At 39.9% G+C, this 24463-nt stretch overlaps 1 protein-coding gene across 2 annotated transcripts in view; it reads right to left on the bottom strand.

Moving 5' to 3' along the window:
* Nucleotides 1–24463, bottom strand: part of baiap3 (BAI1 associated protein 3) — a 45611-nt gene that overhangs the window by 3765 nt on the left and 17383 nt on the right. For both annotated transcript variants that reach the window (XM_088329894.1, XM_088329902.1), the window contains exons 13-32: nt 23192–23295; nt 23001–23118; nt 22714–22838; nt 20797–20887; nt 20645–20701; nt 20467–20564; nt 20350–20401; nt 19384–19535; nt 19159–19282; nt 15855–15995; nt 14661–14756; nt 14221–14436; nt 13352–13420; nt 13137–13216; nt 10667–10775; nt 10502–10567; nt 8249–8332; nt 7972–8092; nt 4002–4125; nt 1101–1306 (exon numbers count right to left, since the gene is read on the bottom strand). In XM_088329894.1, coding sequence (XP_088186020.1) covers nt 1101–1306; nt 4002–4125; nt 7972–8092; nt 8249–8332; nt 10502–10567; nt 10667–10775; nt 13137–13216; nt 13352–13420; nt 14221–14436; nt 14661–14756; nt 15855–15995; nt 19159–19282; nt 19384–19535; nt 20350–20401; nt 20467–20564; nt 20645–20701; nt 20797–20887; nt 22714–22838; nt 23001–23118; nt 23192–23295 — 2233 coding nt within the window. The remainder of the gene's footprint in view (nt 1–1100; nt 1307–4001; nt 4126–7971; nt 8093–8248; nt 8333–10501; nt 10568–10666; nt 10776–13136; nt 13217–13351; nt 13421–14220; nt 14437–14660; nt 14757–15854; nt 15996–19158; nt 19283–19383; nt 19536–20349; nt 20402–20466; nt 20565–20644; nt 20702–20796; nt 20888–22713; nt 22839–23000; nt 23119–23191; nt 23296–24463) is intronic.

Genomic DNA, 24463 nt, shown 5'->3' with positions numbered 1-24463 from the left:
AAGAAAAAGGACATTCCATGATCCCAGCGCAACATTTCACAGTGGTTTTATGCAACTAAACGGGGGAATACTGTAAAATCCACACTTTTTCGTGTGGCTTCAACATATTAATGATAATAAAAGGTACTTTTCAGGTAAGTACCTAGTTTTGGGCCTGCTACTTTAAAACAAAAGAATAAGTTATCGTTACTCTCTACTTCTTCCAAAAAGTAACTGAATCAGTATATAGTAAAAGTAACTAGTCACCAGGGAACTATTTCCGTTACTTTAAAGAAAAGTTGTTTGTCAAAGAATTTGACATTTTCTGAGCCAATACGAAAGAAGGCGATTACTTGGAGAGATGGGAATTCCGACTATTTTCAGAGAACCAGCTATTAAAGCTCAGCTCAGCCACACACTCCTCTCCTTACAATACAACAAGTATTGTTCTTGTGTTGATTTCAAGGAAAGTGTCCACCCTCCATACTCACAAAACTAAACATGAAAAAAGGCAAAGAGCCGCAGTATATAGAAAATATGATGAGGCAAAGAGCCGCATTCTTATTGGCCAAGAGCCGCATAGAGCCACGTGTTCGCCACCCCTGCTCTATATAATGAGGATCATTTTGTTAATGGGCACTAATAAACACGCAGGCGCAGTGGCCTAATCATCTAATCGAGCTCTCTTCAACTTGAACTCAGCAAGATTCCATATTGTAGATATTTGGCCGACCATTTTCTTTCTGTGCGCAACATAGTATGGGTTATTTATGAGTAAAGTAATTACATGCCGTACTACGATGACATTCAGACTGGGTCACTCCTGAATGCTCTTAATTCTTCACAGCATTTATTGGCCTGACAGATATGGCCAAGCACGGCATCTTATTGATTAGAGACGTGGTCAGTTTGTGTGAATTAACCTCTGCGGCGGAGGCTCCACCGCATCCCAGAAACCGACTCACACAACCCTAGGGTTTGAACCAACCTAGGTTAAGAACCACTGCACTAGTGCTATATAAATGCAGATCATTTCATTTCATTGCATAGAATATATATTATTGTGCGGAATCGTTTTAATTTGATTTCTTCTTTAAAATCAGAGAGTTGGTTTTTAGTACCGCTGGGTTTGCTGCGAGACAGGTGGAGGATGAAGGGTTGAACACTCTTGCCGGCCGGCGTGGCGTTGGGCCTTCCCGGCCAGCAGAAATCACTGAGCGGGGCCACGGCCTCACCGGCAAAGTCGTTGGTGGACAACCAGTCGTAGTCCATCACGGTGAAGGCCAAGCAGGCGAATCGGTGCCGGTACTGCTCGGGACTCACGTGGCTGTGTCGCATGGATCGTAATGATGGAACCATACACAAAAAAACCTTTATGATTGACATCATAACAGTATTGGATATTTTCTAACATTAGTAACAAATAAATGGGATGTTTCATGTCATGTCAAATGTCATAGCGTGTGTTCCCATCAGCTCAGTTTACAATGCTGTCTTCAGCTGAAACATGAGAATAGTGATTCAGGGGTCAGGAATATAAGGCTTGAGAGCTAGGTGTTGCTCTTTTCAATGGTTCATCTGTTTCAGAGATGAAATTCACTTTTTTTAAATGGCTGGGGGTACAACAATGTTTTTGCCATCAGGAGTGCTATTGTGCTTTTCTACCTTTGAAGCTGGTAAGAAAAAAATCTCGTTAGGATTTTTTTCGGTGTCTCTTAGCCAAGGACAGGCAGTGTATGATGTCCCTTTTCTTCCATTTCTTGGTTATTTTCCAAGTGTAGTTTGTGCAAGTTATGAAAAAATGACGAACGTTAAACGACGCACAAATACCCGGATTAGAGGTAAGATCTTGCGCCCGGGCCCGAAATTGGGGCCAGGTTCAGGCTTAAAATGTCAATCATTAAGTCGGGCAGGTCGGGCTTCTCTCTCAGATTTTTTTTCCCTTCTTGGAGGATTGACATAGCATGAACTCACTTTTACCCAGGTTATTATTTAGATATAGAAAATGCTTACCAAACTATTATTTTAACTCAAAATCACTTTCAAAGCCAATTTCCTGCTTTCTCCAGGACCACTTAAAGAAAAATATCCGGTGTGAATCATCTATTTTGCAGAGCCCCAGGTATCGGCGACTTAAATACGCGATTTTTAATCTCATGTATGCATTTTTTAAGAAATTACTTCTAGTCCTGAGTAAAATGTGGATCGAAATCTCTGCCCATATAGTTGTTGGGTAAAAATGACGGTAATATGCAGCTTACATTTTTAGTTGCATGAAGCTCTTCCCATTACAATTTAACACTGAGAAACCCTACCTTAACTATTTGCGTGGCCCATAACAAATTCATAGAGCCCTGTTTGGATGGAGCATGCACCTCTCATCTTGGGCGTGACCTGTAAGGAACGATGACGCTTCGCATGACAATGCCGTACGAACTAATACCAGCCGCAGTTAATCATAAGGGAGAAGAAACGCAATGGCTAAGCCACCAGAGAGCAGTGTCGGTGTCATCTTTAAGTAGCCTTGTTTAGAAACATGGCAACAAATTTAAGTATTTACAAGCACTCAACCTAGCCCAGTGGCCTTGGGAGTAGGGCGCTGGTTGCTGGTTCAAGCCTTGGCTGAGTCATACCTAAGACTTACAACATTGGTACTCATTGCCTCCCTGCTTGGCGCTCGGCATTAGGGGTTGGAATTGGGGGGTTTGGTCACCTAATGACTCCCAACACATCAGTTGGGTTGAGTGAGGGCACTGGGAATCCTCTGTATCAATCTCCCAGAAAGAGTCACAAATGCAAATGTGTTCTTGACTCTAGCCACCTCCCACCAGGGATATATATATATATATATATATATATATATATATATATATATATATATATATATATATATATATATATATATATATATATATATATATATATATATATATATATATATATATATATATATATATATATGGGGGCAGCACGGCGGCGCAGTGGTTAGCGCTTGTGCGGCACAGTTCATGTCATGGGAACCTGTCGTGGGTTCAAATCCAGCTCCAGACTTCCTGTGCGGAGTTTGTATGTTCTCCCCGTGCTTGCGTGGGTTTCCTCCGGGCACTCCGGTTTCCTCCCACATTCCAAAAACATGCATTTCAGGTGGATTGGCCGGTCCAAATTGTCCCTAGGTGTGAATGAGCAAATGAGTTGTCTGTCCCTGTGTGCCCTGCAATTGGCTGGCAACCAGTTCAGGGTGTCCCCTGCCCATTGCCCGGAGATGGCTGGGATGGGCTCCAGCCCCCCCGCGACCCCAATGAGGATAAGCGGTACGGATAATGAGATGAGATATAGATAAATATATCTATAGCTATATCTATATATATATAGATATATATAGATATATATACACATAATAACAAGCACTTAACCCGCAATCAATCCCTGGAGGAAAAATGTAAAATATAAGCATTTTCTGTACGAACCCTGAATGTTAAACTAACTACCAGAGAGTGCCACAACCCCACAAATGGAAACATATTTTTTTTTCAGATGTGCTTTTTTTTTGTTACTGTTCTGACATGATATGAAATGGTTGCCTTTTTTGGACAACGCCTATTGTCAGGTCATTATCATTTTCCACATTCATTTTCACCATCCAATTTACCACCGCACTGTTTCACCAGTGACATCCTAGTTTGAAAGGTTTAGTTTTTGTTTCATGATGTGGATGTTATATAAGCTGTTTATTGACCATTTGTTTGTTGCTTTATTAATGGTTTTGTTCTCAATTATCATATTTTTCGAGCACCTTGCGTCTGGGTGCACCGAAAAATCTTACACACCAAACTCTAATTACTTCAGGAGTTAAATCCTCTATATCTCCTGTCAGACGAAAAAAGTAATACATTGCGAAGGGAAAGGTAAGATGTTGGCGACCTTTGTAAAATGAAAATAGAGTGGTGTAGCAATAACAGTTGTAAGGCACATAAGCCACCCGGTGTGACCTTTAAATGACACGAACAGGAAGAAGCACTCACAAGTAGAAGAGTTCGTCGAACACAGGGTGGAGCGTCTTGAGCTTCACTTGCGTTCGCTGACTCTTGGCCAGCGGGAAGAGATGATGCGGGCACAGGTCCACGATGACAAATGGGTCGCTCAGACCTGACATTGGATAGATTTGGATAAAAGAGAAAATGCAAAGAAAGCAGAGTACACCATGGGTGTAACCAGCCCGTTTTTGGGGACGCTCAAGCACTCCCAAATTTGACCCAAGCGCCCCCAGAAATTATAGCAATTTCAAACCTCTCTTTTCCTTATTGAAGGACAGGATAGGCTAATGTATGATGAAATACGCCAAAAAATATAAATACAATAAAATAAAACGAAACTAAAATGTGAACAAAACAGCGTCGTCCCTGAGATACTGAATTTATGATACTGAATTCTTATCTTCCTGGAAATAAAACAGCTTGTCTTTGAGAACACGGAGGTAGTCTAATTATCAAAAGAGTTAATATTTTTAATGACTGAAATATGTTGTATGTGGTTGTTGATATCAAAGAGGAGAGATAAGACAATTTGGATGCTCAGCACCTCCAAAGCTCTGAACCCACAAATCGCTCCTGGAGTATACTCCAGAGTGAAACCAAAACTATAAAAAGCCATCTGCGCTTGCTTTTCTAAAAAAAAAATATTCAAATATACAGTGCCTAGCGAAAGCATTGGTACCCCAACAACTTTTTGTCATAATGCCGCATTTTGGACTTCGAACTTAAAGGGACAGTGTGAATTATTTAGTGCCCCCCAAAAAACCTTCATTCAATAAAAACATTGATTAGAATAACGGGCAAAAATACACGAACTATCGTACCAAAGTTATTTTTTATGATTATTCATAGGTCGAGAAATTTGTATTTTTACATAGCGGAATCCATACCTAGAATTGCTGCCATGTTTGTCTGGCATCTTGCCTCTGCGCTGTGCTCATTTGGCTATGGTTTTTATTCACATGAGACAATACAGTGCCATCTAACGGCCAAATATTACAAAATGTATCTTTTATGCTAAAAAACTGAAACCCTTTTCCAAGTATCAAAAAATGTGTGTGAGACAATTGTGAAGTGGAACCACATTATTTCAATATTTAATATTATATTTACAACAAAAAAAAGATAAGTAGGTGTTGCAAAAATATTGGCACCCTGTTCTCTTAGCTTGGCTAACCGACTCCATGGGATCCATGATGATATTTGAACAATCCAATGTCGATGTAAATGACTAACAACAACAAACACAGTGCAACTTTTTGTCATTAAGTCTCTGTGCAAGGAATATTAATAAAATGGACCTATCAAGACCTGGCTGTCCCACTTGACCTTTAGGCAAAACAAGGAGAAAAATAATCACAGAGGCAACCGGGAGGCTCATGATCAAATTGGATGACCCGCAGACATACACAGCTGTTGTGGGACAATTTGCGCATAAGACAATTACCAGTTGTACTATCTACCCTTTATTGAAAAGGAAGCCCTTTCTGTAAGAATAGTATAAAATGGCTTGTTTGGCGTTTGCAAGAAGTCAATTTGTGGACACAAATAAAATGTGGAACAAGGTGCAGATAAGACCAATATTTTTAGGCCTAGTGCAAAACATTACATTTGGCACAAGAGGAACATTAGACATCACATCCCCACTGTCAAACATGGTGGTGACAGAATCTTGCTCAGGGCGTTGCTTTTTTCAGTATGGACTGGGAAGATTGTCATAGTTGATGAAATGATGGATGGAGCTAAATACATGGCGATTCTGGCAAAAGAGTCTGTCAGAGACCTGAGAATGCGGCGCATGTTCACCTTCCAACAAAATCTAAAAATGAATGGTTTAAAACTAACAATAGGTTGTTAGAATGGCCAAGCCCAAACACAGGCCTCAATTTTATAGAGAGAGCATTTGCGGCAAAATCTTAAAAGTGCCGTGCGCAAACAATCACCATCAAACCTTGAGGTACTCGGGCTGTTTTGTAAGAAAAAAATGGTCAAATATTTGTTTCAAGATGTTCAAACTTTATAGAGACATACCCCAAAAGACGTGTGGCTGTGATCGCAGCAAAAGAAGGTTGAACAAAGTAATAAATCAAAGGGGGGGCAATGTTTTTGCAACAACTACTTTTCAAGTTTTTATTTCTTAAAATAATAGAAAACGTTGGATGAATTTTCTTTTCATGATTATGTTCCAAATGTTGTTGATTCTTAGAAAATAATTTCTTTTATTTTTTTATCTCAGGGTTCCTCCAGCTTAGGGCAAGTTAAAAACCCTACCAGCGTGATACCTTCAAACGAGGAACCACTGAAACATAAAAATAGAAATAAGAAAATTAAAACAACTGCAGAACAAAACAATTAAGTATGAAATGAAAAAAGTAAAGCATTATCTGGTAAAATATTCAAAGTTAAAGAGATCAAAACTAAATGATCAATTAAAAGCCATTATACAAAAGTGGTTCTTGATCCTCCTCTTTAAAATAGCAAGGGTCCCTGCAGACCTGATGTCCTCCAGCACACTCTTCCATAGGTAAGGAACGAAGTGGCTGAATGCTGCTTCACCATTGGTTTTGGTCCTCACCCTGGGAGCAGTCAACAGACCGCTGCCAGAGGACCTCAGGGACTGCGAGGGCTGATATAATAAAAGCAAATCAGACAGATAGGATGGCCCAAGACCATCAAGACATTTAAAAACTAGTAAAAGCACCTTAACATTAATCCTACAACGCACAGGGAGCAAATGCAGTGATTTAATAACTGGTGTAATGGGATCCCTCCCCCCAATCCCCGTAAGCCCTCGTGCTGCCGGGTTTTGTCATAGCTGCAAGCTAGCAATACTCTTTTTGGGAAGTCCAGAGAGAAGGGCATTGCAATAATCTAAACGAGAATATATAAAACCATGCATCAGTCAATTAATAATTAAAACACACAGAACTAAAAAAACAGAAATATTCCTTGCACAAAATGCATTGTGCCTCGTACACATTTACCTGGCATAGCTTTTAGCCACGACAAAAATAATTTGTTGGACAGCCACTTCCTATTAAATGTACACTTTGTGTTGTGGGTAACCTAAGACCAACGTCTGCTCTGAAAAGCCCGACTGAAAGCACATTACTATTTTGATAGTGTAGTTATTGTAGTCACATGATAACACGAAAGAACATCAATGAATCATTTAAAAAAAAAACAATTGATAAATGTTACCAAACCTTTTTAGTTCAAACGGAAATAAATCCTACTAATGTGTTCGCATTTTTATGACTTTCGAAATTTGAATTAAAGACACTTTGATGCTAATTAAGGCCTTGTTTCTAGAATGAGGAATTCAATGCCTTTTAAGACTTTTCAAAGATCTGCAGGAACCCTGTATCTATAAGTCTGAAGCCTGAGATATGGCAGTATGTCGAAAGGTTCTTGGCGGAGGGACAACACTTTTGCAAGGCACTGTAGGTTCACTTCTTTGTTGCTCAGACTGGTTGCTTCACGATTACTTATATTCTGCTTTTCTTGACATTTTCAGAGGTCATGAAAGAACTGATTAATATAATATTTTTTTGTGGGATGTCATTATAAGGTATTGAAAAACCTCAGATGGCAGAGGAAGAACATCAAACAGGATTGAAAAAATCCCCAAAACTCTTCACATATGCCGAGTGTCTCTAAACTTTACTCTTGTTTGGTGAGGGGTCGGGGTCAGTTTGTAACGGAATACAATTTCAGGAGTGCCTTAATGGAAACAAACATAGTTTTCCAGGAAGCCAAAATCAAATAACTTTTCTGGATTCTTCCACGGAACAAAAGTCAGAATAGAAATAATTTGGGGACCACTGACATATGCCCTCCAACCACTTTTCTTGATCAAAAATGAGGAAAACTTTTGGCTATTTCCACAAGGTAAGCTGGTTAAGATTCTGTGAATTTACTTTAAAAAATGTTGGAGAGGAAAATGGAAATCAACTTTTACCATTTGCGTCCAGTGCCATGATGTCTGCGGCATGCAGGATCTCCACGGTCAGCCTCTGCTCGGAAGCTTCATAGTAGCACTTGACGCTGATCCGACCAAAACGGGTGTGTTTGAGAGTTTTCTGAGACACAAACATTCACCATAACCACAGGCAAACACATCTAACATCCATGACATATGAAACTATTTTGTAACATGGACACAAGAATTGACAGCTTGCAACAAGAACAAGTTTGAGTCTGCGGTCTAGATCGATTCCCGGGAAGGCAAAACACACCTGCAGGGAGATCTTTTCCAGATAATAACGTTCGATCAACTCGAAAGAGGAGCACTTGTTCATCTTCAGCTCTTCCTCTAGGGTCTTGAAAGGGGAGGACATGATTGCGAGAATGAATATTGTGTTGCAATTATGTTCTCGTTTCAGCTTGGCTTCCAATGTTAATTGCAAGTCATTGCATACGTATGCATTTCTACCAGTGGTTCTCAAATGGTCTGATTTGAAGAGACACCCTTCCCACCCTAATTGCAAGCAGCCACCCAAATAAAATTAAAAAAAGTGAAATTAAAAAAAAAAAAATCCACTTCTTGAATGAAATACGATTGTACAGTTTAAACCAGAGATAGGAGAATAGCTTTACATTCCTAAAAGACACGAGCAAATTACTGGCAAAACAAAAACAATCAACTTCATTTTCAAAGGGACAATTTGTGTTATGTGACCACTAGATGGTGCTGTGTTGTGGTGTGCAACGGAAAATGAGTAATGAAAAGCACAAGGATGAATACAAAATACAGAGACTCAAAGCGACCGAACCATAACATTTTGCTTCTCATTCCGTTCCCTTTCAAAAGTTTTTTGGGGGTATGCCTAGCAGCAATATGGCTGACAATTAAAAAGAAAAAAGAAAAGTATAAGAAAAGAAAAAAGGTAAAGGAAAAAATTATGAAAGAAGAAAAGAAAAGAAAAAAGGTGAAAAATGGAAAATACATTAATAAGAAAAATTAAAAGAGAAAAAAAGAAGGTTTTGGAGGTACTTCAATCATGCCAGCTCCCTGTACGTGAGCCACATGTTAGGTCAAATAAATACAAATTTCTTGGTTATATGATACTTTCATATGTTTTTGCTTATTACAGAAGCTGCCCAATTTACAAATGAGATTACGGACAATCGTTAGTAAGTTGAATTTGTTGGTAAGTTGCTTCAGTGCTATATTTTGAATGGAATGTATGTTTGAGGTTTATATCAGCTTGTTTATGGCTTGTATAGGTAACCTGTATAATTTTGAAACTGAAAAACAATCGTTTAATAAAATAATATGCTCTATAACGTTAAAAACCAGGCTGAATGATAAAGCATAATACTAAAAAACAAAGCTACACATTAGGCGTTGATATTCTGTGGTCTGTGAAGCCCCTTGAGACTCCTTGTGATTAAGGGCAATACAAATAAACATGAGTTGACTGTAAAGATAAATAAAGTTGAGTTTAACTTACTATTGGAAGATGCGCTGTGTCCTCCTCCGTGGTAAAAAAAGGACAAAAAAAAAGCGATCCATCCGCATCAAGCTTCCTCATTCCAATTTCATTTCAAAAGAAACGGCTCGCCTTTTCTTTACACTTTACACCAACCATATCAAATGGATACAGGAGATATTAAACAATAAAAATGTTATTAGCATGCTAGAGATACGGTGCACACGAACTAGGAATTAGAAGCCGGATTTCTTTTTCGGGGTGGATGTTGTCCTGTACTCGGAAAAAGGTGCACACAATACGAAATCTAACTTACAGCAATGTCCGGAAAAAATGTTCGTATCTACCGTTTTGCGTAAGTCGAATGATTGTAAGTATGGGAGCGTCTGTATTCAAATATTATGAAGAGGCAATAAATAATATGAAATGAAATGATCTGCATTTCTATAGCGCTTTTCAAGTCAATGACTTCCCAAAGTGCTTCATAATGTGCTTCACATTTCCCAATAGCGGCCGTGCAGCCATGTAAGGCGCTAACCTGCTTATTGGGGGTATTAGGGGTTCAGTGTCTTACCCAAGGACACTTCGACATGTAACATGGACGAGCCGGGATTCGAACTGGGATCCCTTGATCCCAAGACGAGCGCTCTACCTCCTGAGCTACTGCCGCCCCAAATACACAATGTCCCTTTAATGACATCCAAAACGCTTCACTTCAGTGACTTTGTTTTCAAAACAAAAAAATCCATATCTTATACATTCTTTGCTGTTTCTCCATTCGGTCATGCTCGACAAGTGTAAACAACCGTGACCAGTCTTATTTTGTGCTGTAAAATGGCGGGTGTCACGTCGCATTTGCAGGTCATTATCACCGTTTACTGTTAAGGAGTGTCATTGACCCTCAGCTACTTTTTTTCCTCAACACAATTTAGCCAGGGCAAAGCCCGCTAACCACTAAATACGCGTCCGCGACCCACTTTTGGATCATGGCCCACCAGTTGAGAACCACTGCTTTATACGTTTGCCATAAGAACAAAAATAGATGTGTCTAAATACCTTGTAATCGCCACTCTTGATTTCTTCAAGGGACAGACCATTTTCTTGGAAAAAGTGCAATAAAGTCTACCAACACACAGATATATGGACAATTGAGAGACTAGTTTGCACAAATGATCTTAAATATCTCCAGGTAAAACTGCCCATGTAAACATGTGTGCTCACCTCAACTGTGTACTGGAAACGGTTGTAAAACTCCACCTGAACGCCGCGGTTCTCTGTGACAGAATCCAGGATCATTCGGACGAGCAGCTCCCAAAGGCTTTGCAGAACCCTAATGAGTGATATGATTTTAAAATTATCAATGGCTTGTAGGACCCCCAGAGATTACAGAAAGCACTTTAAATTGTGCTTGTAGCGTAACAAAAAGGCCTGATTGCCAAGGTAAAGACATTCCAAGTCGGCATTTGTGTAAGACACCACAAACTCAACAATCTTAAGACGCTTGCAGAATTTTATCATCATTTGTGTAATAGGTGAGGTCATTGAGCATTGAATTCTGTTGAATTCTGGAATTGTTTAGGGGTTTCCATGGTGCTGCATGACATCCATTGGTCCCTGAGGTGTATGGCGTTTGAGGGGCCAGTTGTAAAAGGGGCGGACCAGTCATACCCTAATCTGTCCTTCCTGTTACATGTTAAGAATATGTGAAAAACAACTTTTTTCCATGTTTTCAACATTGCAAAAATTTGCCCTAAACTCTCCCACTCTGATGCTGGGATAGGATTTATGCGTTTGTTAATGATGCATGGACCTACCCCCTGGTATCTTTTAGATTTAATTTCCCCCTATTTCCTGCACAGAGACTTTGCTAAGAAAATACTTGTCCACTAATGATCCTGAAGGCGTCAGACCATCTGAGTCTCGTTGCGTGTTTCCCCAAGAGCCAAGAAGAAATCTGCAGGTTCGAAAGCGTTTTCCCATTCAGGCCCCGGTGCTCTGGAATGCTCTTCCCTCTGAGATTTGATTAGCAACCTCAGTGGAACAGTTTAAATCTAAGTTTAAAACACACTGAAATTCTATAGCATATTTTATGTTGATGATGTCTGTGTATTGTTCGTTGATTCCCTGGCAACATCATAGCAGCCTGGTGATCCTGGAAGGAGGATTACCTCATATGCGGCCCCTTGATCTTGAGATTTTCCTTTCTTCTATGTAGGTTTAAGATCAGGGGATTGTGTAGTAATAGTCTAGTCTGTGCAGCCCTTTGAGACTTCTTGTGATTAAGGGATATACAAATAAACATGACTTGACTTGACTATAGCTAAGCAGTATTATACTTGTATAAGCAGAATGGCCAAGTAGAGAACCACGTACACATATAAGGCTTTTACATGCATGGAGATTGGGTGGAATGGGCTGGCCTTTTGGGCCTGCATAACAGGGGGACTGGCAATCTTATTCAAAGGCTCAAGTTAATTGGTTGACCCTTAGGGCCACTCAAACAGGGGGGTTGTTAGATTAGGCCTCTCAGATATGAGATAGAAGACTTAAGCTGAACTGCTAGGTTGCTGTGACTTGTCCTTTCTGATCTTGATCCTGGCACACATTATCCAACAAAGACCATTGGATCTCACCTTGACACATGAGTTCGGTTCATCGTGCTGCTGTAGCTTTTCGATCTTACTGGCATCCAGTAAGCCTTACAATACCACGATTTGATTTATTTATTTGTTTCTGTTAAATAAAAAGGGGGGAAGTAATATGTTTTTTTTACTATTGGATGAGGCGATGGCAAAATGAAACTCCAAAAAGCAGTGAATCCATCATGTGGACTGAAAAATATATAACATGCTTGGTGCATGCAATTAAATGGCGTAGTATATTTGAAGAGTGTTTTAACATTAATTGTTCTGTGTTACTTTGTCTATGTTTGTGCTTATGCAACAAGTGAACATGTTTTTGGACGCAGGTAAAGTTAAGGGGAATACATAGCGCTTATTTGCTGTTTTTATTTGAAACGGCGCTCAAAACTAGCGAATCATTCCCTGAATCAATCACGTGGCACACCCACTTTGCAGGTTCTCAAACTCAGGGTTAATGAGCCACTCATCTAAATTACTCAGCACACGCTTCACAGATGCGACGTGAGAAGCACATCACTAATTAGACGAGTGCAAAGGAGATTTCTTGGGATGCCAGTTCCTTATTTGGAATCACTGTTTGTTGTTTAGTCTATGTCGCTATACACCAATGATGTTACTGTTCTTTGAATTCCACACTCTTTAGGGCTGATCTTTTATTTTGTAACCTTAAAAATTAAAAAAAAATGAGGGGGGTCAGGGGAGGGCTATCGGAAGGGATTGAATTTTCTTATCTTAAAGCCCTTCTCCCACCCCTCCTTGCAAGTTCAAAATTCATTGATGTCTTCTCGCCTTGTTTTGAGTGTCTACTAAAATTTCAACTGAACATGCATAAAATGTATCTTACAATTGGCAGGTTTGGATAATAATTCAGTCTTAATGATTAAACGCTACCATTGCAAAACATTGACCGCAGACACAAACAACACACATCGGGGGAAAAATATTTAGTCGAAGGTGGAATCATCAAACAGTGGTTATGCAAATGAGACATTGTCAATCGAATAATAAAACTATCAAGAAGAAGGGAGAAGACACAAGGCAGTACTTACCGGGTGAGGTTATCATTCACCAGTGTGTCCGTCAAGATGACCGCAGTCTCCTGAAGGTACTTCATGAGGGGGGCCACGGCCTGGTCATGACACACACGTACACACACGTATACACACACACGTATACACACACACGCACACACACACACACACATAAACACAGGTCACAAGTGTGGAAAAAGTGAGGGAAAGCACAAAAAGACTTAAAGGCTTACATCATCGTTATTGATGGAGTCAGGAGACAAGCTGATGTGCTGGATATAGCGCCGAAGCTCAGGCACCATCTAGGCATGAACAACCTGGGTCAATACAATCTAAAGTGGAATGGAACACACATAATTGATGCCTATTGAATAGCATTGGGGAAAAAATAGCTGAAAAACCTCCATTAATAAAATAAAAATACAATAAAAACGTTTTTTTTTTATTTGGGCAAATTGTTTTGTTTTTAATATTTTATAATTATCTAAAATACATTACCAATAATAGTGATTTAAAATTAATGATTGTTAAGAGTGGGTGTAAATGTACCACTTTGTGACTTTGATTCTTACACCTGCCAAAAACATTGGAACAAATGTATGATCAAACGCAAAAACACTTCATAGTTTGTACTTCATTATGCATTTATCATGTTCAACAAAAGGTCTAGACTGCCAGAAGACTAATCACGTATTCACATCACTGCATTTTTGTTGTGAATCACACTGTTGGAAAAGAGGGAGTAGGGGGTTTGGAATGCAAATTACTTTATAAATCCTGATTTGTGTGCGTGCGTGTGTTTGTATGTTGCTCACTAAAGCGTATTACAGACTCACTATGCACTTTTCAGTGTAGGACTATGGCTTTTTGGAGTAATTAAAACTGAAAGGTTGTATTTTTTTAAACATCCTTGGCGCAACGATGCCGCTATTGAATAAGATGCCACTCGAGTAATTCAGGACTATTAAATTTCATGTTGGGCATCGTCCTTGCAGCGAACAACTCTCGAGAAGGCTCTTTTGTCTTTGCAGTACATTCCATTGCCTGTGAATTAAGTAAGATTTGGAAATCTTTTCTAATGTGTGAATGAGATCAGTTTCACCTTGTCTGTAAGTAGCGCAATAAGGCGCTTTGCCTCCCTCTGAAGGTCCATGTCCATGTTGAAGAGTTGCGCATTGAGGGCTTTAAACACTTGCTCCTTGCCTTCTGGGCCGCATGACTCTTCCATGGCGCGTTCCACACCCGGCCAATCCAAATCACGGGGAAGGTGACCAAGGGAGATGCGCACGTGTTCAACGTTGTTCAGGGCCACGCACAGCTAAGCAGGAAGCAAGGAGCAGGAGTGCAGGAGAAGAAAGAAAGACAGGGCGAGGTGGAGAGAAGGCCGAAGGAAAAGAAGCAGGGGCTACAGAGAGGGCAGGGCGCCGCTGTGAATGACCGACAGGCATCGCTTGGCTTCATTGGTGTCCTACTGGGACAACGCTCTGGGGGCTCTCACTGCCATTTAACGGACACGTCAAAGCGTTGCGCTAAGGGCGTTACCTGAACTATGCAGCTCTTGTGGTCTCGGCCCAGCTGGTTCCTTTCAATCTTGCGTGTTAGCATCTCCGAGTAGTATACAGCCTCGTTGCAAAAGTTCTAAGACCAGCAAGGCTAAGATTAGTCATACAGCCCCGGAACAAAAGGTGGTAGTGGAAAAACAAACAGTAAGCGGGCCTTAAAAGTATTCCCAAACATTTTTTTTTCAATTAGACACAGGACGTGTAATATTCTAGCCAACAATTTAATAAGTATGTGGCAAAATATTCCACGCGGCAAGGGATTTGGGAAATTTGGTCTCCAAATCAGTGGTTCCCAATGTCAACCTGGGGCTAGAGCCCTAGTAAAATCTTCAAAAAGCTCTCGGACCTCCATCCTCAACTTTCGCCAATAATGCAGTGCTGGACACAGCTATGCCATTCTGGTACAAAGAAATACTCAATTTTAGTGGCAGATGTGGCTTTTGCTTTTAATTGTTACGCAACACACCAAAACGCAGTTTAACACTGAAAAGGGCAATTCTCAAATTATGATTAGCTTGCAGATTTTGTTTTTTTTGTCTTTACTACTAGAGTTGAAAAACCCACCTCACACTTGAAGGGAACATGGTATTCCACGGTTGATTTGGCACGTTTTGGCAACAGTTCAAACCCCTCTCACCAAAATTGTTGACAGGTTCTGAATGAATTCCATGAGTTGTTCCTTTCTGTTGTCGAGCCTCGCGTCAAGATTGAAGCCACAATAGTCTTGAACCCGTAATTCTTCTTTTTGAGAAAATTTATCAGATGTAAAATAGTAATGACAAAAAATGTTTTTGCTGTTTTTATCAGAAAAATGTTTTATCATTACTCTGTCACAGACATCGTGACCCTTTTCACCCCCTGGGGGTTCGTGTACCACACTTTGGGAAACACTGCTCAAAGTTTACCCATCTGGCTTGTTTCCTCCGGAGCTGTGACCTCATTGAAGGAACACAACACTTTCAAAATTGAGAATCACATTAACACAACATATGTGGCGAGCTCTGAAACAGAGAGCAACTGCATACTGCTCATTTCTGCTTGGATGAATTGGAACTGCTTACACTGTCACTGAGAGCCTTGTGAACTGATTTCCAAATCTCACACTGTTTACATGTTTTAAAAATTGGGATTACCCTTAAGGTCCCGAAGAATTTAAGGGACTGTAGGTACTTACGTCGGTCAAGCGAGTGATGTAGATGAACGCACCCGCAGAGTCTGGCCAGGCCAGCTGGAGCCAGATGTCTCGCACTTGTCGGAAGCTGGACGTCACTTCCAACGCTGAGCAGCTGTGCTTAGCTTGATGCACGGTTTCCATCTAAATCCAACATAATTTATCATTGTAAAAAGAAAAGAAAAACAAACTTAAATGTATCAGTTATTTGAAAGGAATTACCACAAAGAAGGGACCTTTGAATGTATTTACTTGTTTATCCCTTGTAGGCAGGTAAAACTTTATTTAATTGTGTGCAAGTGATGAATGATGTTTATCAGCTTTGGTCTTTTAGTGCACTTTGAACATGTGAGCAATGTACCGTCTTTTTTGGTCATTTTGGTCCACAATGTATTACAGTAAGACCTCGGATATCGCAGTTAATTGAGACCAAAACCACCCACGATAAGTGAAAATCCGCGAAGTAGCGGCGCACCTTCAAAAAAATATATATATATTTTTAAAATTTATTATTATTATTTTTTAAATTATTAATTTTTAGACCCGTTTAATGGGGAGCAAAACCACCCGCAAAAAGTGAAAATCTGCGAAGTAGCGACGCCCCTTCAAAAAGAAAAAAAAAATCTCATCTCATTATCTGCACCGCTTATCCTTATTATTCGTGAGCAAGCCCCTAACCCGCGGCGCGGGTACTTTCGGGAGCGTTACGCACGACACCGCGACGGCCTGTCAGAAGCGCAGCATAATGCACGTTCACGCGAGGGGCGAGGATTTTGTAGTCGGATTTGGGCACAACACCGGCGCGCGGTTTTGGTGCGGCTTCCGCTTCACCGCCGTAATGCATAATAGTCTTGGAGATCCCGTCAGCAAAGACGAGCTTTAACGTGCGCAACGAGCACCATGCTAAGCCGGGAAGGCTCTCGACTTACTCTGGCCGTACTGAGTGTACTGGTAGCCCACGGCTGCCACTGCTGGGTCCACGCGGCTTCCGCTTCACCGCCCCCAACCCCCACAGGTCCCCCTACCCCTTTCCCCCCATCAAGGGCCGTGTAGCGCCATGTAGAGCCATCGCGGCCCGAGCGGGAGACGTGACGTTTGTGACTTTTTCATCCGCGTTAACAAACGCATTTTGTAGAATATGATCGCGCTTTATTGTTCAAATAAACGCATTACGACTACAATCGCCCAATTAATTTAATCTGCTCGCTTTATGGTTTCAATAAGCGTATTATATAGAATACGATCGCTTTTGTCGGAAGCGCAGCAGAATGTGCGTTCACGCGAGGGGGGGAGGATTCTGTACGGGAGTCAGATTTGGGCACAACACCGGGAAACGAGAACGGCGCGCCGTGCTAGGGTCCCGCAAAAAAAGCTCTGAATCCGCGAACGTCGAACCGCGAAGTAGCGAGGTCCCATCTCGGTTTTCTGTAAATAGTTATATCGATGTAATTTTGTATAAGCAATTTAACAAGTCGTGTAGCTTTTTAAATAAATGAACAATTGGTAACATTCAACAAAATTTAGCATCCGATTTATTATTTAGTTATAAACATTGAATTCAATGTTGTTATTTTGATAACAAAGTAGAATCCTAAGTATAATTAAAGATGGTGTGTGTAACTTAAAAAACCTTCGGCTTGCTGACGCTATCTTCTGGCTAGAATCATCATTGCAGCCTCTGTCAAGGTCATTTTGTTGCGCATGCAAGCATGTGAAAATCTTAGATGCGCTCGAATAAACTCTTGCTTTTTAATCTTTTTGGTGGTTTGGGTTGGCGTTTGGACTGTATTTGAAACGGTCCTTTTTTCTTACTTTCCTCGTTTTCATTCTGGAGCAAAAGAAAATCGGGACTCATGAAATCACTTGAATCCTACCCTCCCCCCAAGTGGGTGGATGAAACACCGAGGGTAAAGGTAAGATAAAAGCCAATAGGTGTGGTAAAAAAAATAAAAATAATTATATATATATATATATATATATATATATATATATATATATATATATATATATATATATATATAAAGGCTCTTTGAACTCAGTTTGGCCTTGTTAACACATTTTTAAAAGAGAAAATGTTTAATTTTAAACTGTCTAAGGACACCTCAAACCACCCAGCCCACCTTTAAATAATCACTCCCATTGGATTCAGCATCAATTTTTTTAAAAGGTGCTTTTTGTTTGATGAATTGGTATAAATATGTCCAACAATATGTCATATAAATGATATTATTGTATCGTTCTTTTCCCCAAAAGATGACAGCTTTGCCCCAATTTCCAGTGCCCCTCGCTTTTCCTCTCCCCGGGGGTTTTCAAAAAGACACCTCTGCTACACCAGGCTCCCACCTCGCTTTCCTTAACAGTTTTGATTCCTGAAGACTTTCACCTACATGAACAACAAGCTACGCCTCCCACGAAGTCCTTCTTCAATTTCCTCCCTTTACAGTTTCAGCTGCCTCACCAGGAGCGTCTTGGTCCAGCGATCGTCCATCCAAGCCATCTTCCTTAAGAGTAGTCTCAAATCTTCCCTTCAAGGTTTTTCTTCAACCCAACACCCTTTCTCTAATTTCCCTCACAATTATCCCTCTGAAGACCTTCTCCTCTGCAGTCCCAAACCCACATCCCCTCCTCCCCAGTAAAGTCTTCTGTGGTTGCTGTTTAAAAAAACTTGGTTGGTGTTTGGACTGTACTCAACGCACGCTAAACTGACAAAAAACTAGGGGATACACATGATGTCAGTCTCCACCACTACTCTGTTTCCCCCATTCCTCCTACCTAAGATGTTAACGTCGGAACAGTTTTGCTAAAGGTATGATAAAAGCAGATAGTCCCGGTGAAAAAAAGCATGGGAGCTTTTTCAAATATATTGGGTATTGTCAACCCATTCATAATAGAGAAAATATTTAACTCTAAAGCCTTTTGAGGACATCAAATACGATGCACCCCACCTTTAACGTTTTTGTATTTAAGATATGTTATAGAGACTCGCATTAATTTACAACCTGATTTATTCCGTCCTTTTTTTGCCTATCAACTAAATTTATAATATTGTGCATTATACACTTCAAATAGATGGCAATTCAAATTTAGTCACCATTACCATTAATTCCCTGTCAAACCTTTTAAAAATTGTGACGATTAATTTAGAGAAAAATCATTAAATGTTTGTTCTAGAATGCCAGCAAAAATGAAAACAATTTAGGTAAACAATCACCAAATGTCATCCCAGTGCAGCGGATGATGTGGAGCGTTATCTCCATGGTTACAGCACCAAAGGACACAGCAGCAAATCTGAGGCAGGGCGTCGTACCTTGTCCTTCTCCACTGCTTTGCAGATCCTGTCGCACGATCTTTCGTGCACAATTTCGAGGAACTTGTGAATGGATGACTTGAACCAGTTGTGGAATCCCGTCAAGGCCAGCATCTTTGCATCTCTGAGGACGACAAAGAAAACACAAGGAGTGATGAAAGGATACTTGATAAAATCAATAGACACAAGCTATAGTTAATTAAGTGTGTTGCAGCCATTACGCACTTAAGAGGAAGGAACTCTCGGAAGCCCTTTAGGCTCTTGAGGGAAACAAAAAGCTCAAAGACGGTCTCTCCCATTGTCTGTGTCAACCTGGAATTTTCTTGTTCAAGAGTTCCGGAAAGCCTTTCCATGCCTAGGTTCACGTCATCTGCCACCTGTAAATTAAAAACACAAATACAGTAACTAAAATAATTGTGCGCCATTAGAGCGGCACCCGCCTTGACACGCAAAATCATTTTTGGGTGGCATTTCTCTTTTGGCAGGTTCAATGACACATAAGAATGGAACACTCAAAGAGTAAGTCTGAGTCTAGATGGAGATTACAGTCTTCAAATGGGTGTGCAAACATCCCACATATGTAATTGTCAACAAGTATATTGTTCGAAAGCGATTCACTTCAAGATGCAAAGAATCCAAGGAGAAATCAAAAGAAACTGGGGACTGCAAGTTAAAAATTAGCTGTTCAGTAATCCTTTTGCTCTACTTTGGAGAAAAAAAATGCAGAGACAACAAAACCAAAAGTGCCGAGTCAGCTTTTTGAGCATTTGTCACCTCTAGGGTAACCAATCTGACTGCCTGTGAAAGATGGTGTTCATATCTAAACTCCTTCCCCCTTTTTGGGTGGACAGAAACACAAACCAAACAGATACTCGTTTTGCTGGCGGGTGATAAAAACACATTTTATTAGTTTGTTCAAGTAGTTTGCGTGACTTGATTAGAAAACTTACTGCACAGAATGACGGAGGAAGTCAGTGCAAAGCTTAATGGCAAATGGACATGTTTTGCACGGACCCAGTATGAAATAGTGTGCTTTACAATACAGACATACCCCAAAGACTTATACAGTATGAAATTAAACTGGGCTTTATTTTAATAAAACAACATCTGAGTCAGTTATAGTATTAGAATTTGGTTGGAAAATTGATAAACCATGTGGTGAGGAAGCGGTTGGTGAAAAACAAAACTTACCAGCTTCTCTAGCTGTCGGTAGGTCATGCTGAAGAAATCAACTTTGACTGCACTGCATCCCAGGAGAGAAATATTAATAAAAATAAATGTAACCATAAAGTTCCGACTTTGGTCCACCTGTAGAAAAGTTTGTTGTAGATATTCTGTGCTCTCTGCAGATCTGTGCAGACGGCGTCCACCACCACTACCAGTTTTTTCAGGTGTTCTTCCAATAACTAAGTGAGACACATGAATATTGTGATTATTGAAAACCATATACTCTACAAAATATTTTGAGTCTTTAGTGTGCATGCACCCCGTCTTCTGGCTTGTAGTGTGCAATCAGGTTCTCGTACCACTCAGCGGTTCCTTTCTGTTGTAAAAGCAAAGCAAATTCAAGTACGGTAGTTGGTTATTAAAATCCAACTTGAGGCATTGAAATGACTCCGGAACTGTCAACACTTTTACCTTCAAGGCAGAAGTGATGTCCAAGTGCAGCTCGTTACGAAGTGGGCAGACGGTCTTAAAGGCCCGCATGTTCTGCATGTAGCCGATCCCCCTGGTAGCGGGAGAAAAGCATTAATTTAAGATAATATTATATGTATCCTGTACAAAATATTTATGATTTGAGTTACCCTTAACCAAACTTGTGTTCATTGTTATTAGCCAGAAAGAAAATCTAAACATGGAACTTGGGAAGCCTGGAGAGCTGATGCGAGTTACAATATTTTGCAATTTACCATGTAGCATTCGAACAATTTTAGCTTGTGCTGCATGCGATATCTGTTAATAGTATGGAGTATTTAGACTCAGGGCCGCAAATTAAGGCTCCTTTGGGTGAGCTGGGTGAGGTGTAATTAAGCAGCGAAGATGCCATACAGGGCAAACAAAATCTTCACAATTCTTTTATCCAGAATTCAAGAGAATTTTAAGTAATGCAGCTCTTGCTGGTGCATTTCCAAGTTCCATAATGCTCCATGTGAAAGTAGACTATACAATTTGTAAAGATGTTCAGTGTCCAAAATCTAAAAACTGCATAAAATGTGAAAAATATGATATATTGGGAGTTGTTGCATGATGTCAACTGATTTTTGTCCATCTTGTAGTGTGTTTGTCACAAAATTGACAGCTTCCTTGTACTGTATTTTTCGCACTATAAGGCACATCGGATTATAAGGCGCACTCACACAAAATAGTGCAATGCATTGCATTAATAGGTGACACTGACCTTACATTGTATGAAATGGGAATCAAACCAGAATTGGGGTGGTGAGAGCGCCGACACATTACCACTACCAGTCGTTCAAATGACATATGAAATGGCATTAGACATGATCCTGTTATCAAACCATTTAACCATGGTGCCACAACACTGATTTGCATAGTGCATTTAGTCTCTCAACCTCTTCCCCTGTGTGTCAAAAAACTCTTTTAGTGTGTATAGGTGTATAGGTTTACTGTGTATCCGTACGTAAACAAGTTTGTATAGTATTTTGTTGAAATAATTTCTGTTTTCTCTGGTGATAAAATAGTTTGTGGCAGCCTCCTGACATGGCCAAATTATTGGTAATACAATTTGCATCATTACGACTATCCATGGGTGAATTAAGAGGATGCTAATGTTTCAATGCATACGGACTGTGTTCCTCATATGGCAATGGGCTTCTTTAATAAACAAGTCACTGTGTTTATAATCTAATACCAGACTAAAACATATGTAAGTTCATTAGGAAGTCTTCTACATAAATATTATGTGTTTATTTGAGCTGTAAGTTGAAAATTGTAGTAAAATAATATTACTTCCCCGTTTCATGCGTCATTTCCGGTTTAACCAGCTCGACATAAACAGAGACTCAGACAATGTTTGACAGTACTGTTGCATGTCCAATACATCCTAATCCATGTTTAAGATTAACAACGCAATGCCGTAGGTTTACAAAAGTGTTTTGATGATGTATACACGACTATATCTTGTAATAGTTCGGACGGATGTAAAATGTGTATGGATCTTATTTTTGAGAACTTATTGGCACACGGTCTCAATGCATTGTTTCAATTACATGTCCACTTTGGTCATTGTCCTTTTTTAGTGGTTTAGCTCGGTGTCATATCGATGACACTACATGCACTACAGTCACACTTTTAGAATGTACTACCAATTATTACCTAAAGTAACATACTGAAACAGCAGCTTAGCAACTTTGAGCTAATATTGTGAAATAACCATCTATTAACCTTGATTTAGATCTGCTTCAAAAAAAGATTCTGCTTGAAGAAGCAGTCTAGTGAGAGTAGAATTTTCTCACTGTGAAAAGGTCAGACGTTTTCTGCCTACTGCACATGATGCGATGTAATGTGATGGCGATGCAGCAGCAGGGACATTACCTCAGCATGAGCTCGTAGCGCGTAACGGCAGCGGCGCTGGTGCAGGGGAAGACCTGACGCATGTTCTTCATCAGGCACAGGCAGTGCTCTGTGTACAGCCTGAAGCTGTCTGACAATTGCCTCTCCTGGACACAAAAGGCACCTAAGTTATGCTGTGAGATATATTTGTCCGAACCAAAAGTCCTTCACTAATGTCACTGACAAGCCATATTAGTAAACATTTTCACATGACGACCCTTTGGCCCCTACCACACACTCAACTAAGTGCCCCCAGGCAGAGAACCTACCAGGTCCCCTCTCACAGAGGGAGGGTCCCACTCTGTATCGATGGCTCTCAGGAGGCGCAGTAGCAGAGAGTAGCACACCCGCTGAGCACGATGGTGGCCACTGTAGCACTGCCAGCGGCTGACGCAGGTAAGGCAACCTTTTAGCATGTTACTTGCTGTTTAATTTTCATGTTCAAATAATGGAAACTCACATTATGGCCTGTTGGAGACGGGTGAGGTCCGTCTGCACAGCGTGATGAGTCAGCACTGTCCAAGCAGGGGGGCTGACCTGCCCGTTCCAATTGTACGGCTCGCGCTACAAAATATTATGTTTCAGTTTAGAATAAAGAAAAGTAATATTCAAAGCAAAAACTTTAATAAGGTAAAGGTTTATCAGAGGGATTTTTTAGCTCTGATATCAGCTGAAAACCCCATATAAATAGCATACAATCCAAATTAGCAAAGAACATTGCAGTTATGTGTAGATGCAGACATATATTTGACCAAAAACTTTTCACATAATGTGTAGTTCATTGTGTTTGCCTTATTTATAACTTGGATGAATTTTTCCTTATTTCTTCTTTTTGATGGGTTATCAAAGAAAAAGCATCAAAAAGCCACCCTAGGTAGGTCATTAAAAAACATAGATGTACCTTTTCCTAAGGCCCCCCTAAACATTTTGAGTGGTTGGAAGTAAAGCAAAAAAAATCAAAACGACAAAGTTATAACACTCCAAAGGCGTGGACATTCCATGGTCGAAATACCTTGAGTGTAGGTAAGTTTTTTGTAACCCCAAGTGTTAAGTTATTGTATAGAGATTTGGGGAAATAAATATAAAAGCACTAAATTACAGAAGAAAGCTATTAGAATTTACCATAACACTGGGTATAAAGAACATACAAAACTGTTTATAGAGCCCAATATGTTACAATTTGAAGTTATAGTGAATCTCAATCCCAAATATTTAGTGTAAAAAGCAAGTAACCACCAATTACCAAAAAATATTCAGCAGTTGTTTTCCTACAGAACAGACACTCATTATCTCAGGGGAATCCATACCTTCAAAGTTGATTACTGCGCAACATTGAAAAGCTATTCTGCCATCAGAAAGAAGGTATCCATTTACTCAACAATTAACATGATGACCTTAAAATTGTCCCTTATTTCCATTAATATTGAAATAATCGTATGCTATACGTATTTTGGATAAATATATTAAAGAAGATTAATATGATGTATTATATTGTAGTAACATATAGTAATGTATTATACAGCTGTTGTGTGCAAGTAGTTTATGGTCTCCCTTTGTTAACTAAATATTGATGCTGTTTTTGTGTACTGTGCCTAAAAAAAACATTAAAAGATTAATGAACATGTTTGTGGAAAATAAACTGCTTGTAAAACAGTTAGGTACAAGGAGTGTTTCCCACCTATCTGGTGTGAAATTAAACAAGCAAATGTATAGTGTAATTTTGCGTTTAAAA

This window comes from Urocampus carinirostris, chromosome 1, assembly GCF_059441175.1.
Source record: "Urocampus carinirostris isolate Australia breed hairy pipefish chromosome 1, RoL_Ucar_1.0, whole genome shotgun sequence".
In the NCBI taxonomy this organism is placed as follows: Eukaryota; Metazoa; Chordata; class Actinopteri; order Syngnathiformes; family Syngnathidae; genus Urocampus; species Urocampus carinirostris.
This window is presented reverse-complemented; position numbering and strand designations above follow the sequence as displayed.